Source organism: Aspergillus pseudoviridinutans, assembly GCF_018340605.1.
Source record: "Aspergillus pseudoviridinutans IFM 55266 DNA, scaffold_4, whole genome shotgun sequence".
In the NCBI taxonomy this organism is placed as follows: domain Eukaryota; kingdom Fungi; phylum Ascomycota; class Eurotiomycetes; order Eurotiales; family Aspergillaceae; genus Aspergillus; species Aspergillus pseudoviridinutans.
Genome location: NW_025091284.1, coordinates 534,738 through 552,896, shown reverse-complemented (window position 1 = coordinate 552,896; position 18,159 = coordinate 534,738). Strand labels below are relative to the sequence as shown.

General features: G+C 48.8%; 5 protein-coding genes and 2 non-coding genes across 7 annotated transcripts; 4 read left to right on the top strand and 3 right to left on the bottom strand.

The window, feature by feature from the left end:
- Nucleotides 1-1,880: 1,880 nt before the first annotated feature.
- On the top strand, nt 1,881-2,984 carry Asppvi_005626 (uncharacterized protein; the record flags this gene model as incomplete). The annotated part of the gene is made up of 4 exons (XM_043301542.1): nt 1,881-2,057; nt 2,143-2,258; nt 2,308-2,925; nt 2,978-2,984. The coding sequence occupies 4 exons, from the start codon at nt 1,881-1,883 to the stop codon at nt 2,982-2,984; spliced, it is 918 nt and encodes a 305-aa protein (XP_043157477.1).
- A 319-nt stretch (nt 2,985-3,303) lies between these two features.
- Asppvi_005625 (aldo/keto reductase family protein) lies at nt 3,304-4,353 on the bottom strand (the record flags this gene model as incomplete). Its single annotated transcript, XM_043301541.1, has 2 exons — nt 3,304-3,969; nt 4,051-4,353. 2 exons carry the CDS (start codon nt 4,351-4,353, stop codon nt 3,304-3,306), a joined length of 969 nt encoding a protein of 322 aa, XP_043157476.1.
- Nucleotides 4,354-9,160: 4,807 nt separating this feature from the next.
- Nucleotides 9,161-9,232, top strand: Asppvi_005624. The gene has a single exon. It is a non-coding gene; the product is annotated as a tRNA-Cys (tRNA).
- Nucleotides 9,233-9,623: 391 nt separating this feature from the next.
- Asppvi_005623 (uncharacterized protein) lies at nt 9,624-11,077 on the bottom strand (the record flags this gene model as incomplete). Its single annotated transcript, XM_043301540.1, has 8 exons — nt 9,624-9,983; nt 10,030-10,159; nt 10,209-10,274; nt 10,323-10,377; nt 10,432-10,568; nt 10,614-10,785; nt 10,833-10,860; nt 10,919-11,077. 8 exons carry the CDS (start codon nt 11,075-11,077, stop codon nt 9,624-9,626), a joined length of 1,107 nt encoding a protein of 368 aa, XP_043157475.1.
- A 2,313-nt stretch (nt 11,078-13,390) lies between these two features.
- Asppvi_005622 (GMC family oxidoreductase) lies at nt 13,391-15,374 on the top strand (the record flags this gene model as incomplete). Its single annotated transcript, XM_043301539.1, has 6 exons — nt 13,391-13,440; nt 13,500-13,619; nt 13,669-13,885; nt 13,934-14,470; nt 14,517-15,120; nt 15,172-15,374. The coding sequence occupies 6 exons, from the start codon at nt 13,391-13,393 to the stop codon at nt 15,372-15,374; spliced, it is 1,731 nt and encodes a 576-aa protein (XP_043157474.1).
- A 213-nt stretch (nt 15,375-15,587) lies between these two features.
- Asppvi_005621 lies at nt 15,588-15,659 on the bottom strand. The gene has a single exon. It is a non-coding gene; the product is annotated as a tRNA-Cys (tRNA).
- A 606-nt stretch (nt 15,660-16,265) lies between these two features.
- On the top strand, nt 16,266-18,027 carry Asppvi_005620 (putative amino acid permease (Can1); the record flags this gene model as incomplete). The annotated part of the gene is made up of 2 exons (XM_043301538.1): nt 16,266-16,494; nt 16,547-18,027. The coding sequence occupies 2 exons, from the start codon at nt 16,266-16,268 to the stop codon at nt 18,025-18,027; spliced, it is 1,710 nt and encodes a 569-aa protein (XP_043157473.1).
- Between the last annotated feature and the right edge of the window lie 132 nt (nt 18,028-18,159).

Genomic DNA, 18,159 nt, shown 5'->3' with positions numbered 1-18,159 from the left:
CCTCTGCTCAGACTATTAGACTGTGAATAGGATGTCCTGAAGAGAGTGTGCTGAGGTGAGTGATGATAAGCTGGTTCTGTTGTTTGAGTTGATAGAAGACAGACCAGACTTGGTAATAAACTGATCTCTCTTTGTTAGTTAAAGCTGAGCCACCAATTGTTTACCTAGCAGATACCTGAAACCACTAATAATGCAGACACCTTTGCAAAAGCCTTAAAGTAGAATATACCATATATAAGCCTAGAACACTGAAATTCAAGGGTGGAACATGCACAGATTCAGGCTGGTTACTTTTCCAGGGAGTTGTTCAGAGAATTCTGAGGTTTAATATAACTACCCAGGTCTCTATTATCAGACGTATTATCCCATACCAGTGCTGGGCACTAAAATATGCTCATGTTAGATTAATATTAGTGCTACTAGACCTAATGGACACTAACTAATATTTGAGAGCTAGTCTCACATCCCCAGTTGACGCCCTGCGACAAGTGACATGCGTTAAGCATCAGAGTGCAGGTCGCTGCCAAAGATGGAGAGTACCTCGGGCCCAATCAGTTGGGGAAAAGGTGTCAAGAACTGAGCCTCGGTTACACTCCAGTGATGCAAGGCTTATACTGCACACGATGGGGCGTGCCATCTAGGTATACACTCTAAAACTACCAAGCGCGAACCCAATTTTTGAAATTTCTGGAGAGTAACTAAAGAGAGGTAGAGGATACATGTATTAACAAGATAAGTGATATTAGCTATAATTATAGTTAGCGGACTTGGTATATAGGATGAAAGAAACTTACCAGCAGGGAGAGCGCGACAAGGACTTTAAAGAGCCTCTGTCCCTCGCCTATGTACAGCGCCAACTCCAATCACAAGCCGGCACCTGCACAGCCCCATGCGCCACCAACCACGCTCAATGGCCTAGATTAATCCACTTCCAGCCAAAGTCATTCCAAATTGATTTCTAGATTACTCATCTTGCGTCGAATAGGGCCAAGAATCACTAATTCCTACGATGTTTTATTAGCGAAGTTCCTCCAGCTGAACTTCATCCTCAAGTCTTTCTAGAATGGCTTCGCAAATGCCGAATGCGTGTCTTCCCTGCGCAGCGAAGAAGAGGAAATGCGATAGAGCTTTTCCGAAATGTGGGAGGTGCTCTCAGTATGCTACGTTGAGATTTTACGAGGCTGCAATTGATTGACGACAGCAGGTTGAAAATAAACCAGGACTGCGTATACAAGGGCCCGTTCGAGGATCATTTATTGAACTTCAACAGCGGGCATGTAGCACATCTCTCTATTACAAAGGGAGGTTAAAAGAAAATGCTAACCTCAGTCTACCCGACTAGTCACCTTGTTAACAGTCTACGATCCTTTAAGTCCGCAGTTAGCTGTGAAAAATGCAGAGTGGGAAAGCGAGCGTGTAGTAGAGATCTGCCCACTTGTTCGCGATGTGGGAGGTAATTCCCCTCCTGCCCGAATATCACCGTGTCCTGATTAGATGGCAGACTCGACATTTCGTGCCACTATGAACTGAAAAAGGCTCCCTCCGTCAACCAGGTTATCCAGACGGAACCAGCTCAACCATTGCCGCTTCAAGATAGAACCGCAACTACCAGCCACAGTGCCACGGAGCGCTCTGATATGAGCCAATTAATAATGCAGTGGGCGACGGCCTCTCCGCTCGCGCTTTCTGGGCTGCAGTTCAAACCAAAGTATCCCGTACCTGAACGCCATTATTTTGCGAGCTTAATCTACTTTTGTCAGTAGTCATTTCTGTCAGATCCAACTATGAACCCGCTAATCTACCTAGATACTGAGATTTGCTTTGTTCCACCGCTCTATACAGTGCAGAACAGCCTCACGACACATCTTCATAGTTTTTGGATGAGTCGAGCCTTCGCGGACCCATGCTTATTCATAACAGTCCTGTTTTCTGCATCGGCTCACTGGGACTCTATCCAGGGTGTACCTCACTCTCCTCAAACATTATACCACCAGGCGCTCGCTTTAAAGTTACTGCGCGAGCAATTGAAGGATAGCAATCGAACCAGCTACGAGATGGTGGGCTCAGCGCTTGCTCTGACTTTTTATAATGTACGGAAGTGCTACGCGCACTGCTATGCGTATGGCTACTAATATCACGTAGATGAGTGGATATAATACAGATTCGGCGCTGATACATAGAGACGGCCTGCTGCAGATGCTTGCCAAAAATCAGAATCAAGGCCCGGAGTTCGAGGCCCTAACTGCCCTGGTGAACCTGTACGTAGCCCACCCTTTTATACTCGGCTAGACTAACATATTTGTCTAGCAATTTGCTAGGACTTTCAGTGGTTGTGCACCAAGAGCCACCATTTATCCCGCCTGTTAACAGCTCAACACATATTAACCGTTTCACACTCAAGTCTGAGTGTCTGCCATCTAACCTACTTCGGAGGGCTATAATACGAGTTGCAGAGAATCAGAATAGCCTGCTTACTAGCGATACTGCGTCCGATCTACATAGCGTTCTCGATTTCATCATCATCGCCGAGCACGCCTCGATTCTAGAACTATACACCCTGCTCGCCGCTTCCATAACGGATAGGGCCAGAGAAGAAGGTTTCCCAGAGACAGGATTGCAAAACACCCCTACCAACAAAACAGGCCAAATTATAAATGAGTGCTGCCACCTAGCGATTCGCATATTCTGGTCCATCTTGCAGAACGCACTGTGCCCCGAGAGTACGTCCGTCGCCAGCGACCGCACGACGATCTCCCACACGGCCATTAGAATGCTTCGCCCTATCCTCCGCAAGCTGGACATGGTTTCGTGGAAGAAGCACGCTCCAGAAGCGTACCTCTGGATTTGCTTCACTGCGGTGGCGGCCTGTGAAAAGCCTGCAAGTCGTGTTCCCTTTGTTACATCGGCGATACCAGTGTTAAGTGCGTCAGATACGACGGAGTTGAGCCTTGCAAGGGAGTGTTGGTGGTATTATAAGTGGTTAAGTGATTTTCCGTGTTTGCGCGCTGGAGAAGGGAATGTATGTGAGGGTGCTGTTTCCATAATATCATGATTTAATTATGTCCTTGGCTATGCTGTAAGCCCCATCATAGGATGAATCTGAATAGCTTCTCCCACTACCGTTAATCTAAGCTTTTGGCTTTCACTAAGCATCTGGCTCAAGATGCCGTCTAAGGTAGGGTTGCCTCTTAATATCAACTCAGATCCATTAGCTCCAAAGTAAAAATGTACAGATAAACACTAATCAAGTCTATTTACATAGAGACAAAATACAATCACAGCCCCACCCAGCCTAATTCTATCCTACTGATTAAAGTTATCGACCGGTGCCTCATCTTTGACAATCTCCCAAACCCTCTCAATCCTCTCAACAACATCCGGGGGCAACGGCCCATTCCGCAGGCCCTCCAAGGTGGTCCGCAGTTGCCTCTCATTCCTCGACCCGAAAATAAGCCCATCCCCAAACTCCCCCTTCAAAACGGAATGATAGGCCACCCAGCGATACGCCAACTCCGCTTTTGGAATCCCAGCCTCGGCCGCAAGCTCTCCCCAGAGCTTTAAACCTTCTAGCATTGCAGGTTTCGCGTAAAGAGCGTTGAAGAGTCCTCCGGTTGGAGTCTTCGGATCCCAGCGTCCCGAGCCGCCGGCCACCAGATCCTGGACATCTTTAGTGAGGAATCCACCGGCAATAGGCGAGTAGGCGTAGTAGGCAATGTTATGCTCCCGGAGAATAGGGAGGAGAGCTGATTCCGAGTGTCGCGCGACGGCGTTGTAGTTTCCCTGGTAGACGCTGGGTAGAACGTAGTTGTTTTCCTTGCAAATCTGAATAACTTCCTTGACTTCGTCGGCAAGGAAATTGGAGAGGCCAAGGCGTTTGAATTTTCCAGCCCTGTAGACAATGTCTATCCCGGCTAGCAGGTCTTGCAGTGGCACGCGTCGATCCGGCGCGTGGATGTAGTAGACGTCGACCTGATTATTTTCATGTTAGTCATCTTTCTTACTTGACCAGGTTGGTAAGGCTGTCAATCGGGGAAGGGGGTAGTAGCTTACCTGCTCCGTCTTCAAAGCCTTCAAACTCTCCTCTATACTCGCGATAAGGCCCTCCTTACTCGACGCCGTCGGCGCAAAGCCACCGGGATACTTTGTATCAATCGAAAAGCGGGCGGCGGCACCCGCCTGGCCCAGATATTCTTCACTGTCGGGGTAGACTCGGGCTGTATCGATACTTTTCACGCCGCTGGCTCCAAGGAGATCCAAGGCGTGCCTTGTGGCCTCGATGGATGCGAACTCGGAACTCATGCTTGGGCCGAAGGAGGCACCACCGAATAGTAGTTGGACGGGTTGCGAGGACATGGTGGTTTCAATTGTTTCTGTTGAGAAGGGATTTATTTGTTTTGTGTTTGTTTGTTCGTTCGCTTTTTCTTTTTCTTTTGTTTGGGATGGTCTGAATATGCAATGGTGATGATCGGGTCTAATCGATAGGTGTAGTTGAGGGCTTTTATATCATTTAATCTCTTGCCTTCCATACTGCTTCCTGCCCTGCCATCATTCTGTGTTTCTCTGGACAAAGCGGACGGAGATTTATCAGCACTGTACGTGCGGGTTAGCCCGTGGGCAACATCGGTTTAATCATCAGAATACGCATAGTCTAATCTTGATCGAGACGCGATTTCCCGAATGCGAGGAACAGCTGACACTAGTGCTAGGGGTATATATATATCAGCGCTGTACATGCGGGTTAGCCCGTGGGACAACATCGGGTTATAGCTATAATATGCGACCCGGAGACTTCCATCTGATATGGCAAGATTTTTGCAGCGGAGGTACAAGTGAGTTATGAACTTGTGGCTGTCATCACTGGCGGGTCGGGGCGCTAGCGGAGCTTCCGCACCTGCACCTGCCCCTGCACTTGCCCCGACATTCCCGCCTCAATGACGCACGGCAAGAGAGTGTGCAATCCATCCAAAATCATTCTCTGCGCATCCGTTCAAGTTATGGGCGGGTCTGGGTCAACAGCTGGCCGAAGGTAGTATTCTCCTAAGCCTTGATTTGTTTATGTAGAGGTGCCGGAACCCCCATATACAGAGTAAGTCTGGGTGACGACGGAAAGGACACGGTTGTGTGGGGCTTTTGCGCCAGAAACCGTGGCCTTTCGACGCTGTGACTCGCCGCTTTATGAGAACTGGTTGACCTTACTCAGATCGTCCTAGCGTAGCATCTCCTTATTCTCAGACACCACAAGATATTTTGGTTGCGAGAATCATTCAGGAGCTCAGAGAGAATCATGAGTGCGTGCATGATAGATGGAAGTATATTCCTGGCCCCCATCGATATGAGGAGTGTTCCTATTATCTGCGGGGATATATATTCGAATGTCGTCAATGCAGGATTCAAGCTTGCAACTGGTGCAGAAGGAATAGGCTTTAGAGTAAATGCAGATGTTTTAGCAACTCATTCTTCCATATGTGTGGGATCATAGGACAATTCACTCTCTTGGCTTTTCGTGGGTTGATTTTGTCCGCATGGAAGCTTCGACAACTGCTCCGCCAAGGCTTTTTGCATGACCAGCACAGTAGCTATCAAATCAGTTCAATTCTATATACAACAGAAAAATACCTTACAAACCCGCTACCAAGGTTTAAGTGCTGTACTGAGGGACCACGCATTCCATCTGGAGTTTTTGCCAGTAACAACTCGGGAGCTGCACAGCCTGGTGTACCTCCCAGTGTCCCTAGTGGCATGACTGTTGGAGCACTTCCTGTCGGTCCCTGTCCGACAATGATCCCAAAGATAAGAAAGGTCATGAAGGAAAGGGCGACGATGACAGATTGAAGCTTTCCGAGGAAAATCAAGTTCTATTGAAAGGCATAGCAGAATGCAGCGATCCAGGTACATTAGTTGCGAATTTAGAAGCCCTACTGCCAGAGGGTAAATGGAAGTCCTCCAGCAACTTCAGGAGATCCTGATGCCAAGTAGTATAGGGGCCTGAAGATCAGAAGAAGCACTCTCAGCACAAAACAGCACAATCTMGTCACCTACCCAAAGGCAAGCGCTAACATTAAGCAGATATATAGAAAGCCATTGGTGCTGGGAAGAACCCTAACTAGAAGCACCATCATGGCGGAGCAAGTATATCAGCGCCCCCAGTTTCAAAGTTGCACCCAATAAGGAAGCATATAAGGAAGCATATAAGGAAGCAACTCAATATCTGTACATGATTGCGCATGTTATCATCAAGAACCCAGAGCAAATAGACATGATGACGCGGGCAGAGGCTGCTCCTCAGGACATTAATGTAAAAATAATGCAGTTAAGCCACACAGCGGACTTAATGCGCACACTTGCATCATGACTTGATGTTAATTAGATCACTTTGGCACACCATAAACAGTGCAAATAGTCCAGAAGCAAAAAAGCCCAGCAAGAGGGCACTGAAGAGCTTATGTCATTGATATTATAATCTCATAGAATCATGATGCAATTACTGCCAGGCCGCCATCCCGAGGCCCATGCAAAAGCATGGCCATGACTGACACATAAATGAATAATCTTCAAGCGGCTTTCCTATTCGCGATTTGAATTTTCCTCTAACTTCTATCCAAGTGTGCGTATGATGACCAACGCAGCTTCACAGGTACTGAGCTACACTTGGCTGAGGACGAGAACGTGCGTACCCTCATCAAATTCACACGGCTCTTGTAAGCTTGAGCTGCCACCACCAGAGGTTTTATTTCCGGAATCAATACACCATGGATTCAGCATAAAGGATGGGCTAATGATTGTGAATATGTCAACATGTCCTAAGTACTTGCAGATTGTCTTGCCTTAGAAAAATACCCCCATATACACTATAGAGATGGGATATTCTTGTGGTCATGCCATCGGCAATACACTACGTCAGGAGGCACAGAAAATCACCTTAGCAGCATGAGGCTTCAAAAAAGGTGTACTATAAACCTAGTGAATGATTGAGCATATACAGTTATTTAGACTTGTTGACTAGCTTGATGGAATTCAAGAAGGGGGAATTATCTCACAACTTTAATCCATCCGCGGTAGATGGGCATACTCACAAATCTTGATGAAGTATAATGAAAAGAGGAGAGCAGCGCACCTAAGAGGTAGAACCCTTGCCTATAATCAAAAATGCCCCAGGAAATAATTGCTCGGCAAGTAGTATTCGCTTAAACTCCGCCCAGGTTACAGCACCAGTTTCCAACAATCTAAAGGGTCCAAAGCAAGTAATACGCTGCCTCATACTCTAATAGCTGGCAAGCGTGGTCTTTTCGCTGCACAGTATTCGGTGAAGTGACAGGAGACTGACGTCTTCCAAGCACCAGGCGTGAACGCCACTGATGTCGCCCAAGAAAAAAGGCATTATATTAATGCCTGCCGCTGTTTTCTAGCTCATTACTCCGAGTCTCTAAACTACTTCAAGCTTCTGTACCACGAGATGAGGTAAAGATAAAAAGCATAGCTCGCGCGCTGCCTGTTAACGAGAAAGCATGGACTCAGGACAGGAACAAGACGGAATCCATATCACGCTCACTGTGCCTGTTCCTATCGAAGACTCGATCGTTTCTGATATCACAGAACATCTTCGCAAAATCTATTCAGAGACTACCCTTGTCTCGACTGACAAGGACAAAGGGCATCTTTCCTTTTGCTGCGATACCGAAGACTCAAGCATCCGAGATTCGTTTTACGATCTATTTCAGCAATGGCTGGACACGCAAGCTATCCCAATTCTCAATTATCGCTTAATCCGCGGCCGAGTCTAAGGCGCATCCTCTATGCCGCAATGCTCCTGCTGCCCGCCCATTTCTGTCAATTCCGAACCCATTGTTGTCTCGTCTGAGCCCGTGTCTGCCAACCCTGCTGATGCTGCTCTCCACAATGATGCTTAGTTGACCTTTACTGCTTCTAGAGGTCCTAGTACATCAGATGGCCTATGTCTAAGGCAGATACCCCAGCTAGATTATGCTTCGGCTTCGAAGACAACTTAAATAGTGGGTTCTTGATGGCCGTGGAGGTAGGATACCGCTGCTGTTTGTTTTGTTAGAGACGGTCAGGTCCAAGTATTCATTGCACGGACTTATGAAGCCTGTGGTATAGCTAATTTGTTGACAAAGATAGTATGCAAAGCCTGCTGGACAGGTAACACCTATAGAGGAAGATAATTTATAGGATAGGTTATATGATAGGACAAAGTGTTATACATCTAAGTAATAGGCTAATAGCAGGAGATAGGCTCTGGATTTTTAAGCTTTATTATATAAACTTCACACTGTAAGTTTCATTTAGTATTATTTAATTATATAATAATGAAATATAGGTCCTTAAGTCATCTCCTTTTGGTGGGCTTTCTTCTTTTATAGCTTCTCTGCCTCAGTCTCTATGGTGTTAGGGGTTACTATTAAAGGGCCCTCCCTTCTAAGTACCCACAAGATCCGCAGTCGCGCGTGCTAGCCGTCAATAGTAATTATGGCGGGCTAGTCCGCAGCTGTGTGAACAGTGTTCTATATGACCATAAGTAATATCTAGTACTAAGAGGCACCTAAATGGACCTTTGTCTTAGTATAGACATATAAATAAATACCTAGGCAGTGGCGTCTAAAGAAATCTAATATCTTCTCCCGAGACTTGATGTATTCTTCAGAAATACTACAAGAATTATTGTATCCAACGTATCGCGAAGAAGGATTGTCAGGTGGTGGTGCAGGAGAGGAATGTGCGCTGGAAGTCGAAATTGACAGGTGGGGAGGAGAGAAGGCTGAGTGAGAGGTTGGAAGGTTCAAGTCGTTGAGGTAGAATAGTGACTCACCTCGAGGATGCAGATATATGGAGGGGCTTATACTACTACTACTACTACTAATACTACTACTACTACTACTACTACTACTACTACTACTACTACTACTACTGTATAACTCTACCAAAGAGAAACCTTCATCTTAGGTCGATAGTCTTTTCATGATTGAGGTGAAGATATAAATAGAGGGAATATCGACCCACTTTTTCTCCTGTTGCACTATTACCCTGACCTAACCGCTGCAGCATCACTTCGTGCTCAACCTTCAAGTATCCAAATGTCGAAAGAGTTGCGGTGCTATATATGCAATATTATGTATTATAACAAATTGAGTTTTGTCAACCAATAGGGCTGGTAGCTCAGTGGTAGAGCGTGAGATTGCAAATCTTAAGGTCGCGTGTTCGATCCACGCTTAGCCCTTCTTTTTTACTTGCCCTATACTATCCTTTCGCATCCTGCAGGATCGATTAACTCACTGCTGCCTATAGCTTTTTTTTTTTATCTAAATCCGCTATTTTCCCGGCATTCCTGATTTTGTGGGTACAAATCTTGAACAGTGGTTTGCATGTGAAGTCGCTCAGTTACTTGCAGCCTCGTATATCTACCAAATCTGAGACATAAATCTCAGTCCATGTAGGAGACATAAACAGTCTACTCATACCCATACATCATGTAAGACGAAAAGTTGAATTAGAACTCTAGATATCTAACAGAAATCATTGTATACGGACATACAAAGGAAATGAGCCGCCGAGCCAGTTGGTATCAGTAATATACATATCCACCCAGAAACAGTCCATCTTTCTAGCACCTAAGCCTTCCCCGTTTTCACCTCGTACATAGTAGTAACCTGTATCCCACCCTCGGAGAACTTGCCCGACTCTTCATCCATGTGCTGACCATGTCCGCCACTCACATCATTCATATAGGTCGGCCCACTCTGGCTCTGCTCGCGAAGGATGAACTCGTCGCTGGCGTGGTCGCCCAGTTTACTCCTTTGCGACGTGAGGGGATCGGGTTTGGATTTGCCGAAGACGGAGAGGGAGTAGCTGCCGCTTGCGCCGTAGCGATGGGCGTTCTTGGAGGAGGGGTCCTTGGAGGAGCCGAGCCAGACGGAGGAGCTGAAGAGGGGTTTGATGCAGGGGGCGTTGACGGCAATGAGTGCGACGAACTGTTTGGTTAGTTGTCATTCAGGCAAGTGGGGAAAGGGGGCGTACGGTCTCGCGGATGGCCCAGATAGTGCTAGTGTTGATGCTGTTGATGCTCTGCAGGGAGAGGACGCAGCGGAGGAGGGCTGCGCACATGACGAAGACACCACCACAGAGGAGGACGCCGATGACGAGTTTTCTGTTTTCGTTAGTGCTCGTATGTGCAGGTTATACAGCGACATGCGTACCGGCGCAATGCTAATCGAACTTTTGCTAGCAGGGGAATTGGAATCGAGACAAGCACGGCATCCGTTCTGCGCTGGTTAGTCTCTTCGTGGGTTGATTTCTTGTATCCGACTTACGAGACGTTGGTTACAGCGAGGACGATGTAGTTGATTCGGTCGACAGTGCAGTTTTCTATGTGGAGTCAGATCGCATCGTCCTATGCAGAGCTTCAGTAGTGATGCCTACCTCCAGGATCCGGGTATATCTGCCAATGCTTCTGTATCGGGAAGCAGTGGAAATAGATAGTGAAGATGACCGCGACATAGGAAAACAGACACACCACAGCGTTGATCTTGACGAGCTTCTGCTGCATGAGACCCAGTCTACCATGGTTAGCATATCGTCTGGAAGGGGAACAGGAGACTTACGTCAAACGGTTGTAGAAGAACAACATGCAGGCCTTGAGACACCAGATGAGGGTCACATAGCAGGTCCATCCAGCAAGCAGGCATTTGGAGCCAATGACAAGACTCTCGATCTGCTCTGGGGTCATGGCGGCTCGCTGAGCATCAGTGAGGCCAATGTTGGCACCATGTTGGCCTGTCCAGTCAGTCGATTGTGCATCGCAATCGGTCGAGACGACTTACCGATGAGTTCCAACATGGTGAGTTCGGCCTGCGTACTTCTGTCAGTTGATGGAGTCTCATTCAGCCGAAGATACGAGAGTACTCACGGTCCAAAAGAGCAACGCGGCGATGGCAAAGTAATCATCGCCCTGCCAGTTCTTCACTCCGACCACCTTCCATCGTGCAAATATTCGACCAAGAATGATGAGAACTCCAATTCCGTATTCCGTCCAAGCTTCCTTCTGAAACGGAGTTGCCTGTCCCATTTCGGTAGACTAAACAATGAGCAATAACAGGGCGTGGGACGCTTCAAGTGATCGTACGATGTCTGATGTTTTGGATGCTGTATCTTAAATGAACCAGCGCAATGTGTCTCGGATGGAGCTTGCCACTAATGCACCAGGAAGTTGACTTGGTCCACTAGCATGGATTATTAGTGGACCTTCGTCAATTAAAATACCTTCAAGCTTTGTCTTCACCAGGGCATTGGAGATGCATGTCAGGGGAAACAGGCACATCTAGACAAGAGTTTGGGTTCCGAGAACGGCCATCTAGGTTTGTAGACTCCCGAACCAGAGCTGTGGGCGCTCGTTCCCTGGTTAGGATGGATAGATTTATGGTAACTCTCGTAATAGTGGAAAATCCAACCAGACAAAGGAAGTTGTTGGAATGATCTGCATAACAATAAGGTATCTCGTCGACGCCAATACGCCCTGTCTCGGTATGAGACAATGCCGTGTTGGATTGTCGGGAGGACCTTCCGGGATGTTGGTCAATGGTGCAATAAAGCTTCCGTACCATTATTATTCTCTAGAATGCTTCCCAGTCCTTGGCTGACGGCGATCGTTGAAAGTCTAACGCACCCCTGACCGGGAGTTATTACTCATAGAAAACTGTATTAGGGTTCACAACCGGACCAGCCACAGATACTGGAAGAAAGCCTTGTTGACAAGTCATTGTTCCAAAAAGCGCACACTACATTTGCGCCATTTGCTTCTGCTGTGTTATGATCTCTAGGTATTGTGCTGTCTACGAAAACTGGCATACTCTCCGTACTTTGTACTCGATCTAGGATTCCTGAGGGCAGCATGTGAAACAGTGTTGGCTGATGTGGGACCAGCAACGGAAAATACGAGGCGATGGCGCTTGCTGCTTTTAAGAACGCCACATCTGCTTTGAGCTCTTACGGTAACCTGCACGGTGAGAGAATCTGTTCTTTCCAGCCACAAATGTTTAAATCGAGCAATCTGTGGGATCTGAATGGCGGGTATTGCTCTCCGAGTCGGGAAATGTATCGCATCCTTACTACACACTATGGTACAAGGAACTAAGGAGAGAGTCTAGACTAGACTGGATCCAATGGCCGTCCAAGTAATGTCCCAGGCTCGTTTTTAAAGTTGATTGGCCTGGGCCAGTGCGGCATAAGCTTCCCCAACAGTCCATAGTGAAAAGGTACCTATCCAGAGTCTAGTACGGAATGCCTCCGTAGCTATGTATGAGGCGAGCGAAATCGGAAAAGGCCGGCCCCATTGTCCTAACTCCTAACAGGTTAGGCATCTGTGCTAGCCTGCTAGTAAATTGCATTTACTAAATTGACACCGGAAAGTGGACTCCAGCGGGAGACGTAGCCTCCAGGCCATTATTATTTTCGTGCCCACGCCACAAGACACAACGGCTTACCGGAACGAGTAAAAGAGCAGCCGTACACGGTCGAGGAGCTTCCCGTCTTTGGCCAGGGCGGAGCGGATCGGATCCACTATTTTTCTGGGGTGATTTCCTGGCGACTCAATATTAGTCTCGCCCGTTGAACGAGGAGACCTGTCATATGTGTGAGCACGCTTGGCTCTGAGAAGTGCATTATGCATGGCGTTGTGTTGTGCAGATGTCCGATTTACTACAACGTTTCTTTTTCTACTTCATCATATTCATGGGTCGATGATATCAACAGTAAGATTGCAGAACTCCATGGAAGGTGGACGTGTCACAACTGTCTGTCTGTCCGTGGGAATGATCGCCGGTTCCTCCCGCCAAGAGGAGACCAGCAGGGATGATGCATAAATTGACACAGACTATCTGGAGACCACCAATTCATTTCTCCCCGAATGGCCGTATTGTTTCCAAACCAGTCCTGGCCCCCATCCCTCTGGTTATTGACCCATTCATAAGAACCGGATCGTCAACGCTTCAAGGCTGCCCAAGAAAGATCCAATCAGAAACCATTATAAACGACAATATTCGCCCATTAGGCCAATAGAGTTCAGCCGTTACGACGGTGGTTTTCCAGGAGCAATACCATTTTCGTCGGCACGGCCAGTAACTTCACGGTCGACCCCGCTCGTACATCTGCAACTTTCCCCTCTGATCATGGTCCGACAGGCTGGCTCTCCTGAGGCTTCTCAGGGGTGGCAGAAGCGAATGGCTCGGTGACACGAGAGACCCTAGCTTCGCCTTTACCCCTCCTACACTTGAACGCTATCGTGCATAATAAGGGGGATTTTTCGTCAAGATGACACTCCAGCCTGACTTTGACGCTCGTCTCAAACTAAGTTTGCAACCAAGGAAGAAAGAGAGACTGCACCATGGGTTCGATTGTGGATACGCAAGATGTATATGACTACATCATCTGCGGGTGAGTATCTCGCCCAGGACCAGGTATGCTACTCGTTGGCACTAACCCACTATTTACAGAGGAGGAACCTCTGGTTGTGTAGTCGCAGGTCGTCTTGCTGAGAATCCCGATATCAAAATCCTCGTCATCGAAGCCGGACAACACAATCGGGACCTGGAAAATGTACACATGGCTGGAGGGTATGTGATTACCAGGTTGGTCTCATGCCTCCTTGCTAACTCCTTATAGATGGTCAAACAACTTCGACTCAGAGACCGACTGGAACCTAATCACAGGCCCAATGCCTGGAGTGGACAATCGGCAGGTGAAACTGAGCCGTGGTCGGTTCCTCGGCGGTTCTAGTGGATGCAATGGTACACTGTGCATCCGAGGTGCCAAACAGGACTACGATGACTGGGGATTGGAAGGCTGGAGTGGTGAGGAGTTCTTTGCTGCCATGAGAAAGGTATCTCTGATCATAAGAACGCAGATGTGAGATATACTAACTGTATAGGCGGAAACATTCCACTCCAAGCCCTGGTTCGAAGCGGATGAGAAGAGCCATGGGTATTCTGGCCCTCTGCACACCGAGCCCCATGATCTTGCCCCCATTGCCAATCTCCTCTTGGATTCGTTCGTCTCGCAGGGTTTGCCTCTACACCACGACATGTTCAGCACCGGCGACGTACCCCATGGATGCGGCCACGTGCCTCGAACKGTATACAAGGGCATTCGGTCCACTGCAGCGGACTACATCACCAAGGAATATCACCGCAATAATGTGACCATCCAGACAGACACCACCGTCGACCGCGTCGTGCTCGAACAAGGTCCCGATGGGCTCCGAGCCACCAGCGTCATCACTCAGCTGGCTGATGGGACGCCACGCACATTCCACGCGCGAAAGGAAATCATCATATCTGGAGGAGCATACTGCAGTCCTGCCATCCTTATGCGCTCGGGGATCGGAGCTCGCGAGGAGTTGGAGCAGCACGGCATCCCCTGCCAAGTTGATCTCCCCGGCGTGGGCAAGAACCTCATGGACCACTTGGTAAGACCCTCCCTCTGCCCACGTACACACGATACTCACATCGCAGATCGTCTTCATGTTCTACGAAACCGAAAAAGAAGGCCTCACAACCGACTTCCACGTCTACCACGACGACAACTTCGCCAAAACCTACCAGCAGTGGAAAGAACACAAGTCCGGCTTCCTCTCCACCTTCCCCTTCGGCTCCTTCGCCTTTGCCCGGATTGACGACCGTCTGAAGGACGAGCCCCTCTGGCGCGATGCACCCCGCCAACCCGGCCGCGACCCGATGGGCCTCACCCCCAAACAGCCCAACATCGAGTTCTTCACAACGGAGTGCTACGGTGGTCCCAAGCAGTACAACCAGTTCCCCATCGACCACAAACACGCGTTTTCCATGATCGCCGAACTGTTCGCGCCCAAGTCCCGCGGCACGGTGACGCTCAAGTCCAAGGATCCAAAGGAGAATCCGATCATCGACTGCAATTATCTATCTGACCCACTCGATCTGCTCGTGTTGACTGAGGCGTGTCGCTTCGGTAATGAGATTGTTATGAACGGTGCGGGAACAAAGGACATCGTCAAAGGCTCATGGCCGCCGAATCTCACACATCATACGTACAAGACAAGGGAGGAGTGGATCCCGTATGTCAAGGAGCATGCGACAACTTGTGAGTCACCCGTACTCCAACTTGTGGTCCTATAGGTAACTGACAGGATAGGCTATCACGCTTCCGGCACATGCGCAATGGGCAAAGATGACAATCCGATGGCGGTGCTGGATAACAAGCTGCGGGTGAAGGGTGTCGTTGGTCTTCGGGTGGCGGATTGCAGTATCATGCCTACGTTGCATGGAGGACATACTCAGATGCCTGCATATGGCATTGGTGAGAAGTGTGCTGAGTTGATCAAGGAGACTTGGTAATATAGCCGTTGATCAATTCCAATATATATTTGGCAGGTATCGCAATAAAGTGGTTATATTTATGATTGCAACCATCTGCAGTCAGAGCTGTAAGGGATATGTTAGAAGATTGGATTCCTGAACAAGTACTTTATTTCATTTGGAATAAAGACAGAAGCTGAGGTGAGTTGTAGCAGGTCCGCGGAAAGGGGAAAAAAAAAAAACAAAAGAAACAGGACTAAGCGTGGATCGAACACGCGACCTTAAGATTTGCAATCTCACGCTCTACCACTGAGCTACCAGTCCTGATCGGGACTGAGTGGCAAATATTGTGTATCATCATCCAAAGGAAGCAGCAAGGAAAAAAAATCACTGCCTTTACCGCGATCTAGGTGGAAGACGGTCCACAATAATATTGTCTGGGGAAAGTGATCGAGAACTACGAAATCATCATGGCTTTTGTCCTCGTCTTGATTAATTGTCTGTTAAATTTCAAATGTACTGGTAAAATATTTCTTGGCAATGCTTGACGACATTTACTGAAAACGGTCCATCTCTATCCAGGAACGTCTCCTGTTGTCTGCAAACCTCAGGATACATCTAGTAGACAAGCATCTGTAAGGCTATTAGAAACTCAGGTACTCGCGTTCAATAGGGTTAGCTTGAACCGATCCAAACTCTCTTGGAACCCTATCGTGTGGTCTTTCTTCTTTGTAGCGTCGTTTACATAATAGTTTGCCTCTTCCGGTGGGTGCACCCGACAATTTCTGACATTTGTATCTCCACCGGCTAGGCACGGTCCAGAAAAAATGACACAACTGAGGGGCAGAAATTTTCATTTGCCATTCGAGCGGATTTTCTCCCTGCGACCTTGACAGCTGTCTAACTGCAATTGCTTACCTGACTGGCACCATGGCAGTTCAAGACAATATGACCTCTGATGCCAAGGGTCTGGAGGCCTCCAGCGCTGAAAAACGCCGCAAGTTGGCAGATAAGGTCCGTTTACGCTCGAATAAGGTGAACTCGCTGCGAGGCGACCACCACAACAGCGATGAGGAGAGCAATGAGGAGGTACAGGAATCGGAGACGCCCGATCTCAAGCGGCAGTTGAAGGATAGACATTTGCAGATGATCGCCATCGGTCAGTATCTCATTCTTTGCGGAGGGAAAAAAAGGAATCTAACAGCGACCAGGAGGAACAATTGGAACCGGTCTGTTTATCAGCAGTGGAACGGCCATTGCGCACGCTGGCCCAGCCGGGGCTCTCATCGCCTACATCTTTGTCGGGACGATCGTATACTCGGTGATGACCTCGTTGGGAGAAGTCGCGACGTATATCCCCACCGCCGGCGCCTTCACCTCATATGCAGCACGACTGGTTGATCCCAGTCTGGGATTTGCCATGGGATGGATCTACTGGTTCAACTGGGCTTCGACATACGCAGTGGAATTGACGGCCACCGGCATGATTATCCAATACTGGAACGAGGACTTGTCGATTGCCATATTCATCGGGGTGTTCTGGGTGTTCATCACGCTGCTCAATTTTCTTCCTGTCGGCTTCTACGGCGAGCTCGAGTTCTGGTTCTCGGCCATCAAGGTGCTTACCGTCCTGGGATTCATGATCTTCGCCATCTGCATTGATGCTGGCGTAGGCAAGCAGGGCTACCTGGGATTTCACACCTGGAAGGAACCCGGCGCGTTCGCACCATACCTCATCGAATCGAATGTCAACACCGCCAAATTCGTCGGATTCTGGGCCGTCCTGATCCAAGCCGGGTTCTCCTACCAGGGCACTGAGCTCGTGGGTGTCGCTGCCGGAGAGACCGAGAACCCCGAGAAGACGGTTCCCTCCGCCATCCGCAAGACCTTCTTCCGCATTCTCATCTTCTTCGTCCTGACCATTTTCTTCATTGGTCTCCTGGTCCCCTACGACAACCCCAACCTGGTCACCGCCTCCTCCAACGCCTCTGCCTCCCCAATGGTCATCGCCGCCAATCTCGCCGGCGTCCAGGTGCTCCCTGGTCTGATCAACGCCGTGCTCCTGACCGTCGTTCTCTCCGCCGCCAACTCCAACGTCTACAGCGGTAGCCGCGTGCTCCTCGGTCTGGCGCGCGAGGGCTTCGCGCCCCAATGGTTCGCCAAGGTCACGAAGCGCGGTGTGCCCTACATCAGCGTGGGCTTCACTGCTGCCTTCGGGCTGCTCGGCTTCCTGAACCTCTCCGAGTCGGGCGGCACAGTCTTCAACTGGCTGGTCAACATCTCCGGCGTGGCCGGCTTCATCTGCTGGGCATCCATCAACGCCTGCCACATTGCGTTTATGCGCGTGCTGGCCGCGCGCAATATCTCCCGCGACACCCTGCCGTACAAGGCCCTCTGGCAGCCGTGGCTGGCCTACTACGGGCTTTTCTTCAACGTGCTGATCATCTTCACGCAGGGGTTCACGGCGTGGATCCCCACTTTTGATGTCTCGAGTTTTTTCGTCGCGTATGTCTGTCCGATTCTGTTTGTCGTGCTGTATCTGGGGCATAAGATTGTCTTGCGAACGAAGTTTGTGGATCCCCTCGAGGCGGATCTGGATACCGGACGCGTCGAGCCGAAGAGTACCTCGTGGGAGACGTCTGCTCCGAACAAGGGGTGGTTCGAGAGGGCCAAGGGTCGGTTTATTGGCTAGCAATAGTCACTATTGTACAAAGTATACATAGACAAAGACATAGATATGTGTATATATATATAGATTGAGATGACATTTAACTCTGTTTCGTACTATATGCTTCTATCAATACCACCCCACTACTCCGTACAA